At 37.9% G+C, this 21411-nt stretch overlaps 3 protein-coding genes across 5 annotated transcripts; 2 read left to right on the top strand and 1 right to left on the bottom strand.

Annotated features, from left to right (window-relative positions):
* The first annotated feature begins 516 nt into the window (after positions 1 to 516).
* On the top strand, positions 517 to 3215 carry LOC113725522 (large ribosomal subunit protein uL23). Its single transcript, XM_027248733.2, has 4 exons — positions 517 to 634; positions 773 to 814; positions 2268 to 2631; positions 2931 to 3215. Exons 2-4 carry the CDS (start codon positions 802 to 804, stop codon positions 3013 to 3015), a joined length of 462 nt encoding a protein of 153 aa, XP_027104534.1. The 5' UTR covers positions 517 to 634; positions 773 to 801; the 3' UTR covers positions 3016 to 3215.
* A 3082-nt stretch (positions 3216 to 6297) lies between these two features.
* LOC113725520 (ABC transporter B family member 20) lies at positions 6298 to 17302 on the top strand. Its single transcript, XM_027248729.2, has 11 exons — positions 6298 to 7459; positions 10047 to 10101; positions 10185 to 10360; positions 10514 to 10714; positions 12122 to 12381; positions 12466 to 12776; positions 12881 to 13101; positions 13225 to 13565; positions 13750 to 14537; positions 14653 to 14894; positions 15498 to 17302. Exons 1-11 carry the CDS (start codon positions 7085 to 7087, stop codon positions 16725 to 16727), a joined length of 4200 nt encoding a protein of 1399 aa, XP_027104530.1. The 5' UTR covers positions 6298 to 7084; the 3' UTR covers positions 16728 to 17302.
* A 409-nt stretch (positions 17303 to 17711) lies between these two features.
* LOC113725521 (photosynthetic NDH subunit of lumenal location 1, chloroplastic) lies at positions 17712 to 19904 on the bottom strand. 3 transcript variants are annotated; one of them, XM_027248731.2, is made up of 8 exons: positions 19752 to 19904; positions 19568 to 19670; positions 19120 to 19203; positions 18933 to 19006; positions 18705 to 18827; positions 18408 to 18479; positions 18227 to 18323; positions 17712 to 18014 (listed from the first exon to the last, which is right to left on the bottom strand). In XM_027248731.2, exons 1-8 carry the CDS (start codon positions 19812 to 19814, stop codon positions 17911 to 17913), a joined length of 720 nt encoding a protein of 239 aa, XP_027104532.1. In that variant the 5' UTR covers positions 19815 to 19904; the 3' UTR covers positions 17712 to 17910. The 3 variants fall into 3 exon arrangements, with proteins under 3 accessions (XP_027104532.1, XP_027104531.1, XP_071930071.1); XM_027248730.2 differs by having other exon boundaries at positions 19568 to 19679; positions 19752 to 19900; XM_072073970.1 differs by lacking the exon at positions 18408 to 18479 and having other exon boundaries at positions 19568 to 19679; positions 19752 to 19901.
* Positions 19905 to 21411: the final 1507 nt, after the last annotated feature.

Raw genomic sequence — 21411 nt, 5'->3', positions numbered from 1 at the left:
TATGTCCTTCAGGCGTGCAACATTTGGATTAGTCTAAGAATTTGATGAGAGGATATGCGTTTATAAATTTTAATTATTTAATGATGCCAGTTAGATGCCAGTTAGTTAGACACAATCACTAATTGAAACAAGAAACTGATGGTAATAAAAAATACAAATTCAAATGACAAAATTTTATGTGCCTTAAAATGGCAGAGCTTGCGCCAATTATTTATGGAGTTTAGGTCTCATTAAACTCGAAAGACAGCCGGTTAGGTAATTTGAATGCTTCTTGTTAGAACTGAGAAGTTTATTTTATGCAAATGAAAAGCAATTTTTCCATTCGCGGATCAAACTAATATCATATGCAAATAATCAATTTGAATAAAATAACAAACTCGAATAAAGTTTTTATCTTTTGATAAAAAATGTGAAAAAAGTCTTGGTGGAGTAACTCTGGGCCGGGGACCAGGGTTGCTGACTACTGAGGTAAAGCCCATTTTGGCAATTCCATAACGTGTAGCCCATTACGTGTTAGCCCTAGTGTCGCCTGCCACCACGTAAGTCCCTTATAACTACTTGCCATTCCTAAAACCCTATCAGCCGCTTCAGCAACACTTAGCTCCTCCCCTCAGCACTCGGCTCCTCCCCTCAGGTAAACTTCTACCACGATTGGAATTCGGAATTGTTGTTCCATGCCGATAAACGGTAGTCAAGCTTTATATACATAGATCTAGAGAAGGATTAAGTGTTTTCTGAAACAAATTTCCAATTATTTTGGTGATTTGATTAGGTAAAACATTTGTGTGGCAGTTTACAGCAATGGCTCCCAAAGGTACTCTCGCTCTCTTTCGTTTTATCAGTATCAGAGTTCAATTATGCATGCTGTTATATGCTGTAGTTTTGGAAATTAGCCGAGCGGAATAGGAATGCCGTTCTTGAGCTGTGGCTATACTTTGGTTTGCTATATTGGAAATGTGTTTTTCTCTTTCAGTAATTACTAGTAAATTTTTTTAAAAAAAAAATTTGCTGTGTATTTGTTGTTTCTTATATAGTATTTATCTCGTGTGTTAGCCTTGTATGTTTGACTGCATGAGTAATTAACTTTGGGGATGAGCGTGTTAAGGCTGGTCAGAACTTCAGATGTTTTGGAAATTTGTTTCCTATTTTTTGAAAGGGACATCTTTTATAAGAAAGCTTATTCATGACATGGAAGTAAAAGCCTAGCTAGTGACATCTACCTAATTTCGTGTTTCAAAACAACAGGCTACTTTAGTACTCATAACTACTTCAGCTGGAACATCCTTCTGTTCATTTTATTGAATGCAAAACTCTTCACTGATCGAATTAGGACAGTGAGGAACTATGAAAAGGGTGCTGGCATCAATGGTTTCTAGTTCATGATTCGATGCTAATTATCTACACATGTCTAGAGAAGTTCATGGGTTTTTTCCTTACTATCAACCCTTGGAGGAGTTCGCGTTAATTGCTATAACTATTCACTAATTATCTTATACTAGTAGTTTTTAGATCTTGAATCAAAGGGAAGTAAGTAACATGGTCATCCAGGAAGGAGAGTTGAGTCCTAGTCCTTGCTGCTAAGTTTGTAGGTAAATTGAGTTTAGTTATATCAATGAAAAGAAAACAATAATTCCACTCTCCTATTTTTTTTAGTAATTGATTATTGGTTGTTTTGGGAACTGGAGCAGTTTTCTGTCATTCCCACAAGTTCATTCCTGGAATGGATGGGATCTTTATATTACTCATTATCTAGTTTAGCTATTAATTGGAGTATGCTGTTCGTCGCCTCTGTCAGTTTATTAATTGTGGTTTAGCAGATTTTAAGTGGTTTAGTCCGCGTTTCATTCCATCACATTGAGTTTGCAAATCTTCCATTCTCTGTTTCGTGTTTGTGGATGTGCAACAAGTCTCTGTCAGAGTCTCTATTCTACATGATTAAAGGGGATATTTTACTTCAATCTTCTTCCCATAAATCTGTCCCTTGGCATTGTTTGAGCACTGTTTTAGTTCAGATATGTGGTTGTTGAATATGTATGTTCTCATGTAGATTTTTGAGAGATATAGCATCCTTAATTTAGAATATGAAGGATTAACTTTTAGGGGTTTATAATTTGATCATTCATTGGAATTTCAGGCCTTTTCCGTTTCTGAACAATTTGCTTTCCTTGACCATTTGCTTTCTTTGACCGAGACTTGTCCACAAACACATTAGTTCTACATTTTGTTTAATCACGTGATGATTTAATGAATTTTTTTGGAATTTACAGCTGACACCACAAAAAAAGTTGATACAAAGGCTCAGGCAGCCAAGGTTGCCAAATTTGTCAAATCTGGGACAACTTTCAAGAAGAAAGCCAAGAAGATCCGGACCAAAGTTACCTTCCATCGTCCTAAGACATTGAAAAAGGACAGGAACCCGAAGTACCCACGCATCAGTGCTCCTCCTAGGAATAAGTTGGACCATTATCAGATTCTCAAATATCCGTTGACTACTGAATCTGCCATGAAAAAGATTGAAGATAACAATACCTTGGTTTTCATAGTTGACATCCGTGCTGATAAGAAGAAAATCAAAGATGCAGTGAAGAAGATGTACGACATACAGACCAAGAAAGTGAATACTTTGATCAGGTAACAGTTATGTTGAAGGGCATCATATTATTTTGCCTGTTCCTATGCAGAATGCTGAATTTAGTTGATTGATTCTCTTGAAAAGGGTGTGCTTGCACAGTTTGCCCTTTGGGTTGTTATATCGATTATAAAACTTCAAAAGATGCTTCACTTCTTATCTCACAGACATTATATCTAGCAATGTTCTTGGGATTCCATTTTGAATTACATTGAAGTGAAAATATGTAGACCACGGTTCTGTGCTTTGGATGAATTAAAGCTCTAATCTGAAATCACCAACCTTTCTGTTTTGATGCCAGGCCTGATGGAACAAAGAAAGCGTATGTTCGGTTGACTCCAGACTACGATGCTTTGGATGTGGCAAACAAGATTGGAATAATATGAATGAATGTAGTCATTGTTTTGTTCCGATCAAGATACAGTCTTTTAAGTGTGACAATTTGCTAGGCTCTTTTGTCCTGAATTGTAGTTCTGTTTTGGTAACTGAAAATCTTAATCAGCATTTTCCTATACTGGAGATACCATTAGTTTAATTTCGAGGAAACTCATGGTGTAGTGAAAAATTTTGCCGTTTGTTCTTTCTACTTCTCTGGGCTTTTTATTTGACGTTGTGGATATATTTCTTGGTAATATGATTCTGGAAATGTGAGAGCCATGTTACACTACTTGGAGTTTGAGTTATGTGCGTAGTGGAGAGTATTAGATCGAAGTTTTAGAAAGCAAGTCGTCTAATGCGATTTTGAAGACAAGCCAATTGTATGATTTGCCAATACGTGATATTCTATAAGGTTGAACGTATTGTAGTATCAGTGTTCGATGCTAAGGTGATAAGAACTCTCCCTCTCCCTCTCCCTCTCCCTCTTTCTGGTACTTAGCATCTTACTGCAAATGCTTGTGGCAGGATTTTTCGATCCCTCTAGATCAAAGTAGGTAACTGGAATTGGTTTTGAAGGACGAAAGTCCCTCGTGGTGGACGGCGGTGTTTGGCTTGTTAGATCTTGTGAATGGAAGCTGAGGTGTAGGGTAGTGTTTTTGTTGATAATTGAGGACATTGTGGGTGGAAAGGGGTACAAGATTTGCTCGATTTAAGACATCTGGTTTTTATGGGGATCAATGGACGTCACCTACTGGTCGCTTAGGATGTAGGGTTAACTAGGCTGATCTGTGGACGTTACCTGCAGATAACCTAAGACGGGGGATTCACTAAAATCAAGTTTCAAAAAAATTTGTAATAATTTGGCCTTTGAATTGTAATAATTTGAGTTTTATTTAAAATATTATCGTCATTGAGAAATACAATAATATGTCTGATTCCTAATAACTCGCACGTCTCTTTTTTTTTAAAATTTTATTTAAATGCTTCTCAGTAGATATTTGTTACAGTATATGCTAAAGATTGCTTCCATTTCTACCGAAAGTGATATATCGAGTCAGTTCAGGAAACACAAAAAGGGAAAAGGAAAGCAGAAAAAGATAGATAAAAATGCGTTGGAGATCATTACTGATTTAGGGAGGTGATGGCCGTTCCTTTCTCATGTGGTATTGTCGAGGATGTAATAATTCCGACCCTTTAGCCCATGCAAGGCTCCTCTCCTTCAACTTTTGAAGTGTGAATAGCTACAGCTCAGCCAAAAAGATGCCGATGTCAGTTTCACTGTTTCGCTATTCATGACAAGAAGACGTAAGAGATGAGAAAGTAGTACTCGATAGGAGGTGGGCTTTGCCTTCTCTTTTTCCCAAGTGGGTACTCGAGCTTGTTTGTTCATATCTTTTCCTAGCACTAGTATATCCTATGAATGATTCAATAGAATAATTGCAAACTTTTTGATGGGTGCATGTGTGTCGATGGCTCTAGCCCGGATAGTTTTCCTTGTTTGTATACGATACAATATAGCTTTTTTTTTTTTTTTTGGATACAAATACATAATAGCTATTTGAACCGAGGAAGAGTATCATTATTACGAGTTAGGCGATGAATGATTAGGAAAAGAACTTTATCCAGCGGTCACATTTACAGTTGGAAAGTGATCAACAGGCCTATATGTAGTTTTTTTTTTTTTTTTGGCGAAAAAGAAAAGAACCCAAAGGCTTCCCAGATGTCGTTGCTCCTCTTGCTATCCTATTTTCGTGCGCAAAAATCTTTCCCAGGTTTTTTACCGAAACAGTAAGAAACACACACACACTTAAGTAGAAAAGCACGAGAGTTAACGGAAAAATCGATCCGATAAACAAATAATTTAAGGGAGATCCACAGAACAACCCGATCCAACCAATTGGTGACAGGACGGGCATCTCATGGATCTTAAATCCAGGATGAAGACCCCACGATCTTCCCAAGTGCACTTGATGATCCATTTTCAATTGTCAACGCAGCACTGTTAAATGGAGAGAAGGGTTGTTGTAGTCCGTAAATGGCATGATTGGAGAACACACTCCACTTATTATTAAGGCTTTTCACTTATCGTGGTAAATTGTTAAACGACAGGCATGCATTAGCTCAAACTTAATCAACAAAATTAATGGAGATTGACTTCACGTTAAGAAATTTTTAATGATTAACCAGTACACACATTTTCAAATTAAAAAAAATAGTACAAAGGATATTTGAATAGACACCAGTTACTAGTGCATATTCAACCTCTAAACAGTGGGGGAGAGATGGATTGAATAATTAGTGAGAGGACAAAACAAGGAACAAGAAAATGTATGTACTAGTTAATCATAAATGTCAATTACACAAAAAGTAACTATCTCTACCTTTCTATTGCCAAATAGTTGTAGTAATAAGTCAGCACTTAAAACTTAATGGATTTAGATTTTAACATATTCAGATCGTTTGATAATAAAAAATTGAACATCTGAATTAATTACGTGGTACAGAATTATCTAGGCAAAATTTGCTCTTAAAATTAGATGATAACTTATTCACTTGTCACTGGATATGATATGCATTCAAATGTATTAAATTTAATACTTAATAATTTAATAGATTTAGATTTCAAAATTCAAATTTTAGGCTTTAATTTTCAAATTTCAGTTTAATCAAACACACCCTTAGTCCACGTTGAAAATTACTTTCACTAATAAACAAAGAAAATGCACCCTTTATAAGAGAGCCAAACATTGCACCGGAAAAACAGACTTGGCCAATAATAGAGGGGCTCTTTTCGATTAAAGAAAATCTGCTGTACCTACAAAATTGGGAGATTATTCATGTATTACCTTTGACTATCTGTATTTATTCATGCAAGTACAACATACTAGAAGAGAATAGTCAAATATGATGGCACTGGCGAATTCCTCCCGTCCAATCCATCGTTGATTCTGCTGAAACTTCCCTTGATCCCATCAACCACATAGAGAAATGGCAAAAGCCAAAATAGGGCACGTTAGACCAAGAACCGAGTTGGAACAGAGAAAATGCTCTGGCAGTCTAATCTAACAAATGCATTTTCTCAATGATTATCCCCAGACAAAAAACTCAGCAACAACTGCGCCCTTTATCTCTCTCTCTCTCTCTCTCGCTTTCCTTTTTTTTCCTATGAATTTTTTTTAATAAAAGTTTTTTTGTCAAAACAAAAATAAAATAAAAAGAAACACAAGATATTTCTTCTCACCTCCATAATCCATCCCATTAGTCCATTTCCCTCCTACCAACACCTACCTATAACATACCAACATCTGCAAGCTTTTTCCCTCTTAAATTACGAGAAAGCCCCTGAGAAAATTTCACCCAGCGAGCTGTATCCCCTTAATCTCACGCTTTTCCCCAGGCAAATATGGGAAAAAAGCCAGACAATCCCGCACCTCCACCTCCGCCACCACCACCTCCATTTCAGCCCTTTTAGAACTCCGACGACGACCTCTGTCGTCGTGGAGACGTCGTCGTTTGTTCCCCACCGATCTACTTCTTCTTTTTTTTTTTTGGTTCTTTTAAAAAAAATATTTTCTTTTTACTTTTCATTAGGAGTAGAAGAATATTCTAATAGTAGTAGCCGTTTTACTTTTACATGAAAACAACACACAAGAAGCGGAACCTTTTGTTGCGGAGTCAACTCTCCTCTCTCTCCCAAGCCAAGCCAAGCCAAGCCAAGCCAAAGTGCCAAAGTGCCAAACCAAGCCCATTCTCTCTCTCCGCCTTCTTTGACTGAGTCAGCCCAACTCAACTCATTTCTAACTCAGTCCACCTCACAAACGGCTCATTTATTCTCTTCCTTTTTTGCACTATTCAAAAATTAATCCCCCCACCAAAGATCATTGAACCCTTTTGAACTTAACTCATCCCTAATTTCACTCAGATTATCCTGATCTGATTAATTTTCGGATATTTCATTTTCTCAGGAGAATAAACCCTAGAACTTGGAGCTCGGCCATGCTGTGTAGGGTTTTTATCTAGTCTAGTGGCTTTTTGTGTAGCCTATACCGAGAGTTAAAAGAGCTAGATTTTTTCAAGATGATGATATCGAGGGGGTTGTTTGGGTGGTCTCCGCCTCATATACAGCCTCTGACGCCGGTCTCTGAGGTTTCCGAGCCGCCTGAGTCGCCGTCCCCGTACTTGGAGAATAGTGGCGATGCTGGGCCGGTCGAGGTCGAGGAAGAGATCGACGCCGAGGCTGAAGAGATCGAGCCTCCGCCCGCTGCTGTGCCGTTCTCACGGCTGTTTGCTTGTGCTGACCGGCTCGATTGGGTTCTTATGTTCTTCGGATCACTCGCGGCAGCTGCCCATGGCACTGCTCTGGTGGTTTACTTGCATTACTTCGCCAAGATTATTCAGTTACTACGGCATGGCTCGGAGCCAGCTGATGCGTTGTTTCATAAGTTCACTGAGGTCAGTTTCTACTGCTGGAATGTGGGTTTTCTGCTAGCATTTCTAGTGATATTACTGTTCTATTGTCCGGGGAATGGCGATTTTATGGTATTTGCTAGCTGTTTAGGCCGCTTGTTAGGGACATGTGGCTGTCAATATTTTGGGGAGTTAAGTGTACTTGGTTCTACTTGCTTTTAAATGCATGCTTATCAGAGTGCGGATATAATGTTTTTTTCTGAAAGTCGATTAGTTTTTCGGCAATTTTTGTGGAAACGGCTATTGGTTCTTTTGAAGTCAAGGTCTAGGAGGCTATCCATGAACCATAACAAATGTTGGATGCATTGTATCCGAGCAGGTTGGAGAACTATTCAGTCAAAGGTTTACTGCCCTGGAACTTGAGAAGATTACAGATAGATGTGCAATATTAATGTCTTCTGAGCCGAAATATTGAGTGGTTCAAATGTCTAAGTAGTTAGCAGCATAACTTGATTTTATTAAGAATGCAACAGTGTGGCTGGAAACCTTAAGATTGCTCATATGAATTAAGTATATTTTGAGTGACTATTCTTGGAGAAATTTCTGCAGTTGGTTGATTTGGTGGCCAACATGAGCTTAGAATTTGAGTATCAGGGACTTAATGATCAGTTTTGCAATTTTGTTGATGTATCTTTTAGCATCTCCCTCTTAGAAACAATCTTCTTGTTGGCATATTTTGCTCTTTGTTGACCCAAAAAAAAAAGAACTAAATGAGTTACTGAAATTGGGAATCTCAATTTGATGAAATATTACCAAAGAGTTAATCTGCTCTTTCAAAACTTTGCAATAATGTATTTGTGAGAAGGTTTCATTTCATCTGTAGGCCCTTTTGTTCTATAATTGCTTTTCTTCCCTTTTCGAAAGAAATGAAGCCAGAATTTCTTTCCCTACTTATGAACTTTTTCTTCAGGTTACCCAACAGTTTTGCTTCAACTGACCCATCATGTAGGGATGACAGACTGCAGGAGGGAATTTTTTTCACTCTGTCTTTTAAGGGGTTTAAACCTAGATACCAGATCAAGGGTCAGAGTTTTTTTTTTTTTGGACACTTAATACCGGGTTGCCTTATGTTTATTTAAAAGTGATGAGGACATCAAATTGCTTTAGATTTTGTAATAAAACCATGGGACCTTAAGAGGCTGTCTGAATCAGTTCTATGATTTGTCTGACATTGTCCCAATAAATTGGCACTATTCAACTATCTGGCAACAATTTTAGACTCCACTAGATACTGTATAGTGTGCATGCCTTCATAAATATGTCTGTTTATTCCTTTGAAGTGATGCATTTTTTGTGTTTATCAAAACTTTGTGAAGAAGCCATTAATCTTCTTTGCTCATATTTGAGATTATAATTCTAGCTTTCATGCCAATCTTTTGGTTCTACCTTGACTTCCTTGATATTTTACACTAGTATTGCATACTGTCACCTTGCTACTGCCTGGTTTTTCACAAAAAAGCTGTATAGTTTCATAGTATCTTAGTTTGATGGCTCTGTATTCATTCTCCATTCGGCATATGAATATCTTTTTTTTAGGTTGAGATTATGATGTTTTCATTGAATTACTTTCTGGTAGCTAGTTCTACTGCTTTTGGAATATTATCATCATCAAAGAATCTCGTTCACAATACCTCTCTCTTAATCTCTCTTCTTTTTGGTTTTATTGAATTAAGAATGTAGATATAAATTATGTATTAACAAATTCATATATAGTGCATGGTGACACTCTTATAATGGCTCTACATCTGTAATTAACTGGTGTCCACAAATCTGTAATTATTGAGTCTATTCTTGGTCTATTATTTTGTTCTTCAGATTCTCTGTTGTCTATTAGGGATCAGGACATGAGGGAAGAGCGGAAGAGGAATACGTGTTACAATGAAATTGTAAAGCAGACAAGGAAAGAGTATTGTAGGCTGGCATTGTGAGGATAGAATTTGATTACGTAGAGATTTTGTAAGAAAACCCAAGATCAGTTTCACCCTCCTATGGCTCGGGCTGACAGGGTCCTTTGAGTTTAGCTTTTGGCTGAAAACCATCATGAGGAAGTGCATATTTCTGCTTGTTAAGCTCTCCCTAGTTTGCATCTAATCCTATAAGTTTATCCATCTTTGTAGTTATAATAGTGAAGTAAGTTTTGAAGTCCATCATCAAATTAGTTATTCAATGGCTTCTCATTATTAAACTTGAATTGGTGCTAGGCATTGTGTATTTATTGATTTGTATTGTCCCAATGATTTCATTGAGAGTTCTCTGAGAAAACAGATTGAAGTTTAGATTTTGAAGAATTTCCAAAGTGCATGGTCTCTAAATTTTGATATTGTTGCGCAAGCTTATCCTGTACAGCCTATTGTTGAATAGTACATCTCTATGGTAGGCTTTTCTGCTGCAGTATTAATCTGAAAAACCTTGCTTGTCATACTCTGTGTTAATTTTTCTTTGCATAAGCCTTGTAAAGTCATTATATTTCTTTAGTGTCACAATCAAATTATTGGCATCTGGTTTTGACATACATATGTATATGCAAAGTCCATGGTCTTTCCCTATTAACTGCATTTTTTTGACTTTGCAGCTTGCTTTAATAATTGTTTATATTGCTGTGGGAGTTTTTGTTGCTGGTTGGATTGGTAAGCCTACTGTATGTGTTATACTAATATCAAAAGTTATTTCTCCCAGCCACTAAGTAATGAAAAGTTGCTTCCTATGATAGAGGTATCATGTTGGATTCTTACTGGAGAAAGGCAAACTGCTGTAATTAGGTCCAAATATGTGCAAGTATTACTCAACCAAGATATGAGTTTTTTTGATACCTATGGCAACAATGGGGATATTGTGAGCCAAGTATTGAGTGATGTGCTGCTTATTCAGTCTGCTCTAAGTGAAAAGGTATGTTTGACGTTAAGTTTTCATTTTTCCAAATAGCAGTTAAATGCTTTCCTTTATGAATTTCTGCATGAGCATTGAGTTAAATGCATGAATTTCTTCATGAATTTCTCCAAATAGCAGTTAAATGCTTTCCCCTGGGCTATGATATGACAGGTTGGAAACTATATTCATAACATGGCTACCTTCTTCAGTGGTCTCGTGATTGGATTTGCCAACTGTTGGCAGATTGCTCTCATTACATTGGGTACTGGCCCCTTTATTGTCGCAGCAGGAGGTATATCAAATATTTTTCTTCATAGACTTGCAGAGAACATCCAAGATGCATATGCCGAAGCAGCAAGTATTGCTGAACAAGTATGCCTTTTTTTACTGTTAATCTCTAGTTTTCAGTGATATGTAATTGGAATACTAGTATCCGTTGGCATATATAGAGTTGATTTGGTTTCGGGGAGAATACAATAAGTAAATGTGGTCCATTGTGGAATGAAAAAGATCAACTCTTAGAAGCCATAGATAGTTCCCTAGGGTTTTATTTTGGAAAATTTCCCCTCATTCTGAAACAGAAAATTGAAAGGAAGCAGTAAAGATAAAGTAAGTAATGATGAAAATAGGCAAAAAGGACCATGAGCAGAAAAAGGTACTTAATGTGATGCTTGACATGGTTTCTATTTGCATAATTAGGAGATTTTGCTTAGCTGTTTCTGATTCGGTAGATTGAATCTTGTCAAGAATGACCATTTTGTACATTCTTTAATTTTCATGACAGCATCTTTATTATTCTGGATTCTTCTATGTGAAGCAATGACTTATATGTTCACATTTCACTTCTACTTTTTTTTTTTTAAATGACAAATTTCCCCCTTTCCACATGGTGGCCAGTAGTTTCTGCAAATTAAGATGTTTTGCATCTATTTGGAAACTAGAATGTTTTGCCTGTTCGTCCATCCCTCTTGAAAGTGTATCAATACACTCTCATCTGCATTCCATGCACACACACACACACACACACACTGAGATTCGTCATGGAAACTTAGCTACCTCCTTTTCTGCATAAGCTTCTTCACTGTCCAAGAACATGTTTATTGGTATACAAGAGTTTGACACTTATAATACGTTGAAGGGTTTGTCTGAGTACTCAGGATTTTTCACTCAAATCTGGACCTCATTTTTGCTAGCATGGGGTCGAAGTGTTCTCATGTGCCAGAGAAAGCAGAACATTATACTTCAATAACTCGTATTCTTATATTTTTTCTGTGAATTAAGTATGATAGGTTTATTCTTACTTAATTAGCAAATACACAACCTGCACATATTCTAATCATTCTTTTCTAAAATTATCCAACTTAGGATTTGACTAAATCCTGTGGTTCAAGATAAATGACTCATCCAAGTCCTGAGAGGGGCAGTCACTGAGTTAATTCATTTAGTTTAGGATCCTTTTAAATGTTTTGTCACCTGTATCTTTTCTTGTATGTATATTACATGGAATATCTACTTCACGACATGGGAACCTGTAATTGTTTTCTGGATATAATGTCAATGCAGAATAATTACGTGTGATGGATGTAAGCTTCTTGTTAAAGAAGAGTGCATTATGGCTTTATGTAGTTGTGCATATTTTCATGGTTTGCATAGTGTTTATTTGCTCAGAAGATAGTGGTACCATTTTGCTATCCAGTGGTATTTTCCTTTATAGTTGTCATTTATCTGTTCTTGATTGTTAAATGTAATAATTTATTTTTCGATTGGGATATGTTACAGGCGGTCTCTTATATTCGAACTTTATATGCGTTCACAAATGAAACATTGGCTAAATACTCTTATGCAACTTCATTGCAAGCAACACTAAGATATGGTATATTGATAAGTCTTGTGCAAGGACTTGGACTAGGCTTCACATATGGGCTTGCAATTTGTTCTTGTGCCTTGCAACTATGGGTGGGAAGGTTCTTAGTTTCTCATGGAAAAGCTCATGGTGGTCAAATAATTACAGCTCTTTTTGCAGTCATTTTGAGTGGCCTGTAAGCATATCTATTTCTGTGTTAGCTTTTCACTTGGTTTTCCGCTTTCACTCTTTTTTGTTTTGACACAATTGTTTTTGGTAGTGGCTTGAATCAGGCTGCAACGAACTTCTACTCTTTTGAGCAAGGGAGAATTGCTGCTTACAGGCTTTATGAGATGATAAGCCGGTCATCCTCTACTGCCAATCATGATGGAACCACACTTGCTTCTGTACAAGGAAACATTGAGTTTCGGAATGTATATTTTAGTTATCTTTCCCGTCCTGAAATTCCAATCTTAAGTGGTTTTTACCTTACAGTACCTGCTAAAAAGGCCGTGGCACTTGTTGGTAGGAATGGTTCCGGAAAAAGTAGTATCATACCTCTTATGGAACGGTTTTATGATCCTACATTAGGTATTGTAACATCTTCTGGTCTAATACTTAGTATTATTTTTTTTGGGGGTTAGAGTCTTAAATGATCATATGTCATTTTCCTCCCGCTTGATTCTTTTTTGCAGGAGAAGTTCTTTTGGATGGTGAAAACATAAAAAATCTGAAGCTGGAGTGGCTGAGAAGCCAAATTGGTTTAGTCACACAGGAACCTGCTTTGTTAAGCTTGAGTATCAACGAGAACATTGCTTATGGGCGGGATGCTTCTCCAGATCAGATTGAAGAAGCTGCTAAAATAGCACATGCACATACATTTATCAGCTCACTGGAACGAGGCTATGAGACTCAGGTAAAGTCTTGTGTCGAGAATTTGAAAAAATTATGCTATCCTTTTGTGGATAATGTCTTCACCAGAAAATTTTCCCATTTGATCTTTTCTTCATTGTTTTGGCAAATTCATCGCTCATTGCAGGTAGGCAGGGCTGGTCTGGCATTGACAGAAGAACAAAAAATAAAGCTCTCTATTGCTCGGGCAGTGCTTTCAAATCCTTCTATTCTTCTTCTTGATGAAGTCACTGGTGGCCTTGATTTTGAGGCTGAAAAATCTGTTCAGGAGGCTCTTGATCTCCTCATGTTGGGTAGATCAACAATAATAATCGCTAGACGGCTTAGCTTGATCAAGAATGCTGATTATATTGCTGTGATGGAAGAAGGCCAATTAGTTGAAATGGGTACACATGATGAGTTAATAAACTTGGATGGGCTATATGCTGAGCTTCTTAGATGTGAAGAAGCTGCAAAGCTCCCACGGAGGTATAGTTGTAAAGTGAACTAATCCTTTTTTGATACCTTCTTTTGTTTAAAGAAATGTAATGCAATCTCTCTAGCTTATTCTTATTGCTGCTGAGGTCCATAAATTGTGTCCACAGTGTTATTTAGAAAATAATCTGGATTACTTCAATTATTTTAAGTTAGTGACCTCACTATGCTGGACCAGGATGCCAATGAGGAATTATAAGGAGACGGGTACTTTCCAAATTGAAAAGGATTCTTCGGCAGGTCATGGCTTTCAAGAACCATCATCTCCTAAAATGATGAAATCACCTTCTCTTCAGAGGGCTGGTCTCCATGCATTCCGCACTGCAGATGTTACGTTGAGTTCACAAGAGTCTCCCCGGGTTCGTAGTCCCCCTCCAGAGCAAGTGGCTGAAAATGGTGTACCAGTGGATGTGATGGATAAAGAACCATCAATAAAAAGGCAAGATAGTTTTGAAATGAGACTTCCAGAGCTGCCCAAGATTGAAGTTCAGTCAGCACATCGACAAACATTAAACTCTTCAGATCCTGAATCCCCCGTCTCCCCATTATTGACATCTGATCCAAAAAACGAACGCTCTCACTCACAAACTTTTAGTCGTCCTCACAGCGAATTTGGTGATATTCCTATTAAAAGAAAAGAATCAAGGGATTCACGACATCGAGAAGCGCCTTCATTTTGGAGGCTTGTGGAGCTTAGCCTGGCAGAGTGGCTTTATGCTGTTTTAGGGAGCACGGGTGCTGCCATTTTTGGCTCATTCAATCCTCTTCTCGCTTATGTTATTGCTCTAATAGTAACAGCATACTATCGGGATGAAAAACACCACTTGCGTGAAGAAGTGAACAAATGGTGCTTAATCATTGCCTGCATGGGCTTTGTGACTGTCGTTGCCAATTTTTTGCAGCACTTCTACTTTGGCATAATGGGGGAGAAGATGACCGAACGTGTCCGGAGAATGATGTTTTCAGGTATATTATAAGTATCCTAACTTGGTGTGCATTTCATATTTCTCCGTTGTTGTATGTTTATTGTTTGCATCTGTAATGACATTGCCTTGATCTTAAATGTTCCTTTCTTTGTCAGCGATGCTTCGCAATGAAGTTGGATGGTTTGATGAAGAGGAGAACAGTGCTGATAATTTATCAATGCGGTTGGCAAATGATGCTACATTTGTGAGAGCTGCTTTTAGCAATAGACTGTCCATATTCATACAGGACAGTGCAGCCGTTATTGTGGCTGTTCTCATTGGGTTGCTATTGCAGTGGCGGTTGGCACTTGTGGCTTTAGCTACTCTACCTGTCCTCATGGTTTCTGCAGTCGCTCAGGTTTTACATCTAGTTAAAACTCATTAATTAGTCCTCCATTTGCCATTTCTGGAAATAGTGTCCTTTGAAGTAAATATGTTGAATGTTGAGGGTCCTTAACAGAATGTTGTCCCAAACGATGCTCTGTTTATTCAGGCTGTGAAAAATTAATTCACGTATAATACCTTGTAATGGAAATTTGATCATATTATGTTCATTCAGTTTCCGCTAATTGCATGTAAGCTGCTGTATATAGTGTCTAAAAGTTTCCTTACAATAGGCTGACTTTGGTTGTACATGAATGTCCTTTCTGTATGTTTGTGGGCTTATTTTTGCTGCTGAGTGTGAATTAGGATGGTGAAACTCTTTATGCTCTATGAGGTCCAGTCTTGAAACTGCAGGCAGATTTTCTTCTCACAAACATGAATACTGTCCTGTTTTGTGTTTTCATCTTTAATGGTACATATTTCAATTAACATTTCTTTACCCTTTGGTGTAGTTACATGCTCATTTCCTGTGATTGTTTGACCCTTAGCTAGAATGTTGCTGTTAATTTTATGATCTAACAGGTTTTCTTGACCACATAACGGAGAATTAGATTGATACCTGTCTCAAAATGTGCAGAAATTGTGGCTTGCTGGATTTTCAAAGGGTATTCAGGAGATGCATAGAAAGGCATCATTGGTTCTCGAGGATGCGGTTAGAAATATTTACACTGTTGTAGCATTTTGTGCTGGTAACAAGGTGATGGAGCTCTATCGGTTGCAACTGCGAAAGATTTTTAAAAAAAGCTTCTTCCAGGGAATGGCAATTGGATGTGCATTTGGCTTTTCACAGTTTCTTCTTTTTGCTTGCAATGCTGTCCTCCTATGGTACACTGCCCTTTCTATCAAGAATCACTACATGACTCTGGGCACAGCACTGAAGGAGTACATGGTTTTCTCCTTTGCAACTTTTGCTCTTGTTGAGCCTTTTGGCTTGGCTCCCTATATTTTGAAAAGAAGGGAATCCCTTGCCTCAGTATTTGAAATCATTGATCGAGTTCCTAAGATTGATCCAGATGATAACTCAGCAATGAAACCTCCCAATGTTTATGGAAGCATTGAGCTGAAAAATGTTGATTTTTCTTACCCATCTCGACCAGAAGTGTTAGTTCTGAGCAATTTCAGTCTCAAAGTCAATGGAGGACAAACTGTGGCGGTGGTGGGGGTTTCAGGGTCTGGTAAGAGCACTATTATATCCTTGATACAAAGGTTCTATGATCCGGTTGCTGGACAGGTACTGTTGGATGGCAGAGATTTGAAATCATATAATTTGAGATGGTTGAGGAACCACTTGGGTCTTGTCCAACAGGAGCCTATTATCTTCTCAACTACAATAAGAGAGAACATAATATATGCAAGGCACAACGCGAGTGAAGCTGAGGTGAAAGAGGCAGCAAGAATAGCCAATGCACATCATTTCATTAGTAGCTTGCCACATGGTTATGACACCCATGTTGGAATGAGAGGTGTAGATCTGACCCCAGGGCAAAAACAAAGAATTGCAATTGCTCGGGTCGTATTAAAGAATGCTCCAATATTGTTATTGGATGAAGCAAGCTCAGCCATTGAATCTGAGTCTAGCCGAGTGGTGCAGGAGGCTCTTGACACTCTGATCATGGGAAATAAAACAACTATCTTGATTGCTCACCGAGCTGCCATGATGAGGCATGTCGACAACATTGTTGTACTGAATGGAGGGAGAATAGTTGAGGAAGGTACGCATGATTCGTTAATGGCTAAAAATGGTTTGTACGTGCGCTTGATGCAGCCTCACTTTGGGAAGGGCTTGCGCCAGCATAGACTTGTTTAGATGGTGTCCATACAGGTTAATCAAGACATGGGTACTTTGCTGCATTGCCCTCATTGGGTCAACTCAATTTTGAAATTTCTGGGCCTATTGGTTGGTGGTTTTCTGGACTAAGACAATCAAATGGTACCTATGATTTCTATCAAACGGTGCCATGTTGACATGATTATGGTGATTGGTGATGCATTTTAGGGATGTATGGTTGGGGAGGACAGTTTGTAGCTTTTGGCAAGTCTGTGAAGGTAGGCTTCGAGGATTAGATTACATATTCTTTGGGAGGCAGTAGTCACTTGGAATTGTGCTAGTCTCCGCGACAAATTTCATTTGTTACTTGCAACAGAGTGGAATGAGGTAGTTGTAGTCTTTGTTCAGGGAGTTAAATAATTTTTTACCTTGTGTGTTTGTGTGGTGAGTTTCTTTCGCTTCCAGCTCCTCTCCCCCATAATTGACAACTTCTGCTGTAAAATTTTCTTCCTGTAGCTTAATTATAGAAGGTAAAATATATAGATATCAGATGTAACCTTCTTCTGTACATAAAGAGAATAGAAAATTTCAGTTGATCCGTTTAGCTTGCGTTATTACTCATTTCCTTGATTGATCATCCGAGTGCTCTCTGCCCTACTGTTGCTATCTTATATGTAACCGCATTGTTCTTAGGTGACGAATTACTCTTACATAATCCAATGGATCAAGGGCCTCTACAATTACCAGTATGGTACAATATATAAATTAGCAGAATGAAAATTTATACAGCAACAATAAATGGAGACACAACTAAAATTTATGTCCAAAAGTTAGGTGCGCTAACATTTGTTTTGCTGGTACATATACTTGCTGTAGGATACCTGTAAAGTACAATTGTCACTGCCATTGTAGAGGCCCCTAATCCTGATCCGATGCTCTGATGAGTTTCTGGTAATGTTTAAATTGGGTGAGCTGTCTAGGGGTTCACTTTATTTTGTCTTGCTCCAGTAAACAAACACGAAGTTACGCAACAGAAACGATTCACAAGCGTTATATGGTATTTGAATACGTAGGTTTTTGGAAGGGCCAAGTGAAAGCTTTCTCCATGTAACCTGAAGTTCAAACAGCATACACAGTAGTATTTTTCCAAGAAAAGCAAAAGCAGTGAGATGCCAGCAAAAGCTAATCCTCGTTGAATGCTTTAACTCTACAAGCAGTCTTCCTAGATATCCAACAACTTGAAGGAGTCTGCCACCACTTTCAGCTGGTTCCTCACTCTTCTCCACCGTCTTTCGTTTGCTCCGACGATCAAGGTGTAGTACCTTCCTGTCAAAAGGCGTCTTTTATTAGCTTATAAATCAAAGATTATGTTAATTGCAATGCCCAGAAAGAGAAATCTCCTCCTAATGTTTTTGCCAGGTTTGGGTTTGACCGTGTCCGAAACTGTCCTTGCAAATCTACACAAATCAGTTTTCACTAGAGTGATCATCATTCTGACTAGTAAGTACTTTCACAGGTGCCAAACGTCAGATTCATACCATTTCCAATGGCTATGGTCGCAAATGCAGCGCGAGCAAAATTGCTGGATGTCAATACATATTCGAAGGTGTAATAATTTCTTCCCTCAATGTTTTTCTGCGACCATAACAAATCAGACGTGAGATCATTTTGATTGAATCTTTCCATACATATATTAAAGCAAAAAAGAAGAGGCACTACCTCCTGCATGTCCATTACGGTGGCTACCTGAGTTGGTGCGGAGTAAACGTGATTAACCAAATGTGAGACTACCTTTTTAAGGGGAAAACAAAGAAAACCAATCATCACTGTGAGAAATCATTGGAATCTTTTCTTTTGTTTTCTTATTTTTAAAGTTGTCTTCTTATTTCCCCCCATAAAAGTAGGAGAAGGAAAAAGCGAGAAAGTTGTATTGGTTGGGCTCGTCCTAAACGAGATGCAGACACCCTTAATTATTGGAATGAACAAAAAATGCTGCGAATATGAAGTTAATATTACCTCGTCCAATGGACCCAAATCATGGACGTCTGATTTATCAGTTGGTATGAAACTCAACCTGACATTTTGCAACTGCAGATACCGGTCCTTAAATGCAGAATCATGGCCTCTGAAATCGAAATCCTACGTAAGAAATGATAGAAATGTTTCTGTTAATTTTGGAGGGATTGCTGCCAAAAACTTGGGCTGATGTTGGTTTTTAATGATTCTTTATATGCAGTATCATACCCTCCAATCTGATGGATAGAAGTAAGAATATCCATCTGCTTTGTCCACAAAGGCTTCATAGTTCTTTGGGATTCCTGCAGACAGAGCATATATCCACTTTGAGCAGTAACAACCAAGAGCCTATGAAGCATATGCAGAACCAGCCACCCAAAAAAAATAAAATAATATAAGATATAAACCACGGAACCTTGAGCCAGAAGGGCAGCAGCAGAGGATAAATTTAGAGATAGCACTCCTACCCCTAATAGAAGTGACCTTCTCAAACAACTCCCTGGAAAAATAACATAAAATCCTAGTAATCAAGCATTTTTTAAACCAATTGCTAACCAGAAGAAAAAAAAAATCACATCCAAGAACTACAACTTGCAGAGAGGGGGAAGGAGGGAAGGGAAGGGAAGAAAGGCGTAATCAATCAGCACATAAAAGCATAAACAAGTCAAATGACGGTCTGATTCTTCTCTCTAGGAGGTTAACATTAATTGCTTTTGAACCCAGACGAGGTTTCTTGCACGTAGTTTTGTTTTTTGACGAGGTTTTGAGTATTAGTAAACATCCTTTGTTCAGTCAACTAAGGTTGAAGGTACATTTATGCACAAGAGAAGTCAGAAGATTTGGAATTCAAGAAAATGTTTCACTTTCTTCTTCAGGAATGGTGTCCCTTGAGCAGGTGATGAAGCTTAGCGTACAAAACGGAGTTGGCCTTGCACTGATGATCCCCTTTGATGGAGGTACATGAAACTGTGAAATCTTCACATCAGAGATTTACTCAGAAAAGTACATAACAGAGGAATCTTGTGAAGTAGATAATATAAAACTGACCCCTTTAGTTAAGGCGGTCGTTGTAGTTGAGGCCAAGCTCAGTGACATTGAAGAAACCGCCATCCCTGTCCAGCCTTCAGCTTCTTACTTAAAAAATTGCAGAGGATAGTGCAGATTGTGACTGGTTCAGAATCAGAGCAGGGTTGCATGAATGGTGCCACCTCTTTTCATTCCCTTTTTTTTTGGATAAATTATATTTTATCCCCCTGTGGTTTACCTTTTTTACATAACCCCCCTATGGTTTCAAAAATTATACATAACCCCCTCATAGTTTGGATTAAAGTGTCAAAGTAACGGAAATAGTCCCTCGTAACGGAACTTCTAAAAATGTCGAAATTATCCTTATAAATACATGACACATTAACCCCCTATGATTTTTATATTTTACCATATAACCCCCTTATGATTTAATATTTTACCATATAACCCCCTTATGATTTTTAAAATATACACATAACCCCCATTGGTTAATACATAAATTTCAGCCTTACATAAGGGTATTTTTGACCTTTTAGATGACGCCGTTACGAGTGACTATTTTCGTTACTTTGACACTTTAATCCAAACCATAAGGGGGTTATGTATAGTTTTTAAAACCATAGAGGGGTTATGTGAAAAAAAACGCTAAACCACGTGGGAATAAAGTGAAATTTGCCCCTTTTTTTTTTTTCTCGTCTAATTTTCTTCCTTCAATGTATCTTTCTCATTTTTTCCCCTTTTAAAAATGGATAAAATGGATAAGGTGTAAAATAACTACTCCTTAAAAATAGTGCTTAGGCGTCCTCAAAATTGAATCGGGCTAGCCACTCGCCAGAAAGAAACCCAAATTGTTCTGGGCTTGGGCCTGTTTAAGAAACATAGTACTCCATCATAATAACAAGAAGACGATATGCCCCAAAAGAACATATTTCCAATCAGTAGATGGAAGAATAAGGCAGGATCTAATGTGGGGCTGGAAGAACAAGACGATTGAACTTGCCTTTCACCAAATTGTCATATTATGCGATTTTTCAAAAAAAAAAAAAAATTCAGACGGGTGATCCGGTAGTGGTTCTGTTCCCATCAGTCCCCGTAGGTTCAGCTGAGCCTCCTCGTAATTAAATTAGGATAGAACAGGTATAAGAATGATAATTGATAAAAAAAAAAAATCTAATCTAAGAAGCTGTGGAAGCAGAAGCAGAATATAGCAGTAGCACGTGCATTGGTGCAGGAGGGGGCAAATGCAAGAACAAGAGAAAGATTGAAGAGGGGCCAAATGCCATTGGGCTATTAACCTCTCCCAGCGAACGTGCTCGACCCCTGTTGCGTGTCGTGCGCTTGCTCGCTCCTCCCATCAAAAGCTTCTTCAGTTTGTACTACTAGACTGATTTCTACAATTGTACTCATCTTTAAATCTTTTGATCAATCACTGAGTTTTTCGGAGACGGGACGGAAATTATTGTATAACTTATCTATTCTAAACTACGAAGAAAGACTGGCCAAAGAGGTTTTGTATTAAGAGCTAACAGGTACACAGATTTTATTAGACCAAAGAAATGTTTTAACACAACTCTTAAATTTTTTTTATTAGACCAAAGAAATGTTTTAACACAACTCTTAAATTTTTTTTTCTGCAAGTGGGTTTTGAACCCTCACCTACAGTAAAAAAAAAAAAAAAAAA

The sequence above is a fragment of the Coffea arabica genome, chromosome 2c (genome assembly GCF_036785885.1).
Source record: "Coffea arabica cultivar ET-39 chromosome 2c, Coffea Arabica ET-39 HiFi, whole genome shotgun sequence".
In the NCBI taxonomy this organism is placed as follows: domain Eukaryota; kingdom Viridiplantae; phylum Streptophyta; class Magnoliopsida; order Gentianales; family Rubiaceae; genus Coffea; species Coffea arabica.
This window is presented reverse-complemented; position numbering and strand designations above follow the sequence as displayed.

What these genes read in the sequence shown, in the direction of transcription:
- LOC113725522 (XM_027248733.2), top strand. An exon ending in AAAGTGAATACTTTGATCAG is followed by an intron (nt 2,632 to 2,930) that starts GTAACAGTTATG and finishes TTTTGATGCCAG; the next exon opens with GCCTGATGGAACAAAGAAAG.
- LOC113725520 (XM_027248729.2), top strand. Translation starts at nt 7,085, where the DNA reads ATGATGATATCGAGGGGGTTGTTTGGGTGGTCTCCGCCTCATATACAG. An exon ending in GCAGTCATTTTGAGTGGCCT is followed by an intron (nt 12,382 to 12,465) that starts GTAAGCATATCT and finishes TGTTTTTGGTAG; the next exon opens with TGGCTTGAATCAGGCTGCAA. An exon ending in TGGTTTCTGCAGTCGCTCAG is followed by an intron (nt 14,895 to 15,497) that starts GTTTTACATCTA and finishes CAAAATGTGCAG; the next exon opens with AAATTGTGGCTTGCTGGATT.
- LOC113725521 (XM_027248730.2), bottom strand. Translation starts at nt 19,814, where the DNA reads ATGGCGGTTTCTTCAATGTCACTGAGCTTGGCCTCAACTACAACGACC. An exon ending in CGACCGCCTTAACTAAAGGG is followed by an intron (nt 19,680 to 19,751) that starts GTCAGTTTTATA and finishes TCTGATGTGAAG; the next exon opens with ATTTCACAGTTTCATGTACC. An exon ending in ATTTGGGTCCATTGGACGAG is followed by an intron (nt 18,480 to 18,704) that starts GTAATATTAACT and finishes CCCCTTAAAAAG; the next exon opens with GTAGTCTCACATTTGGTTAA.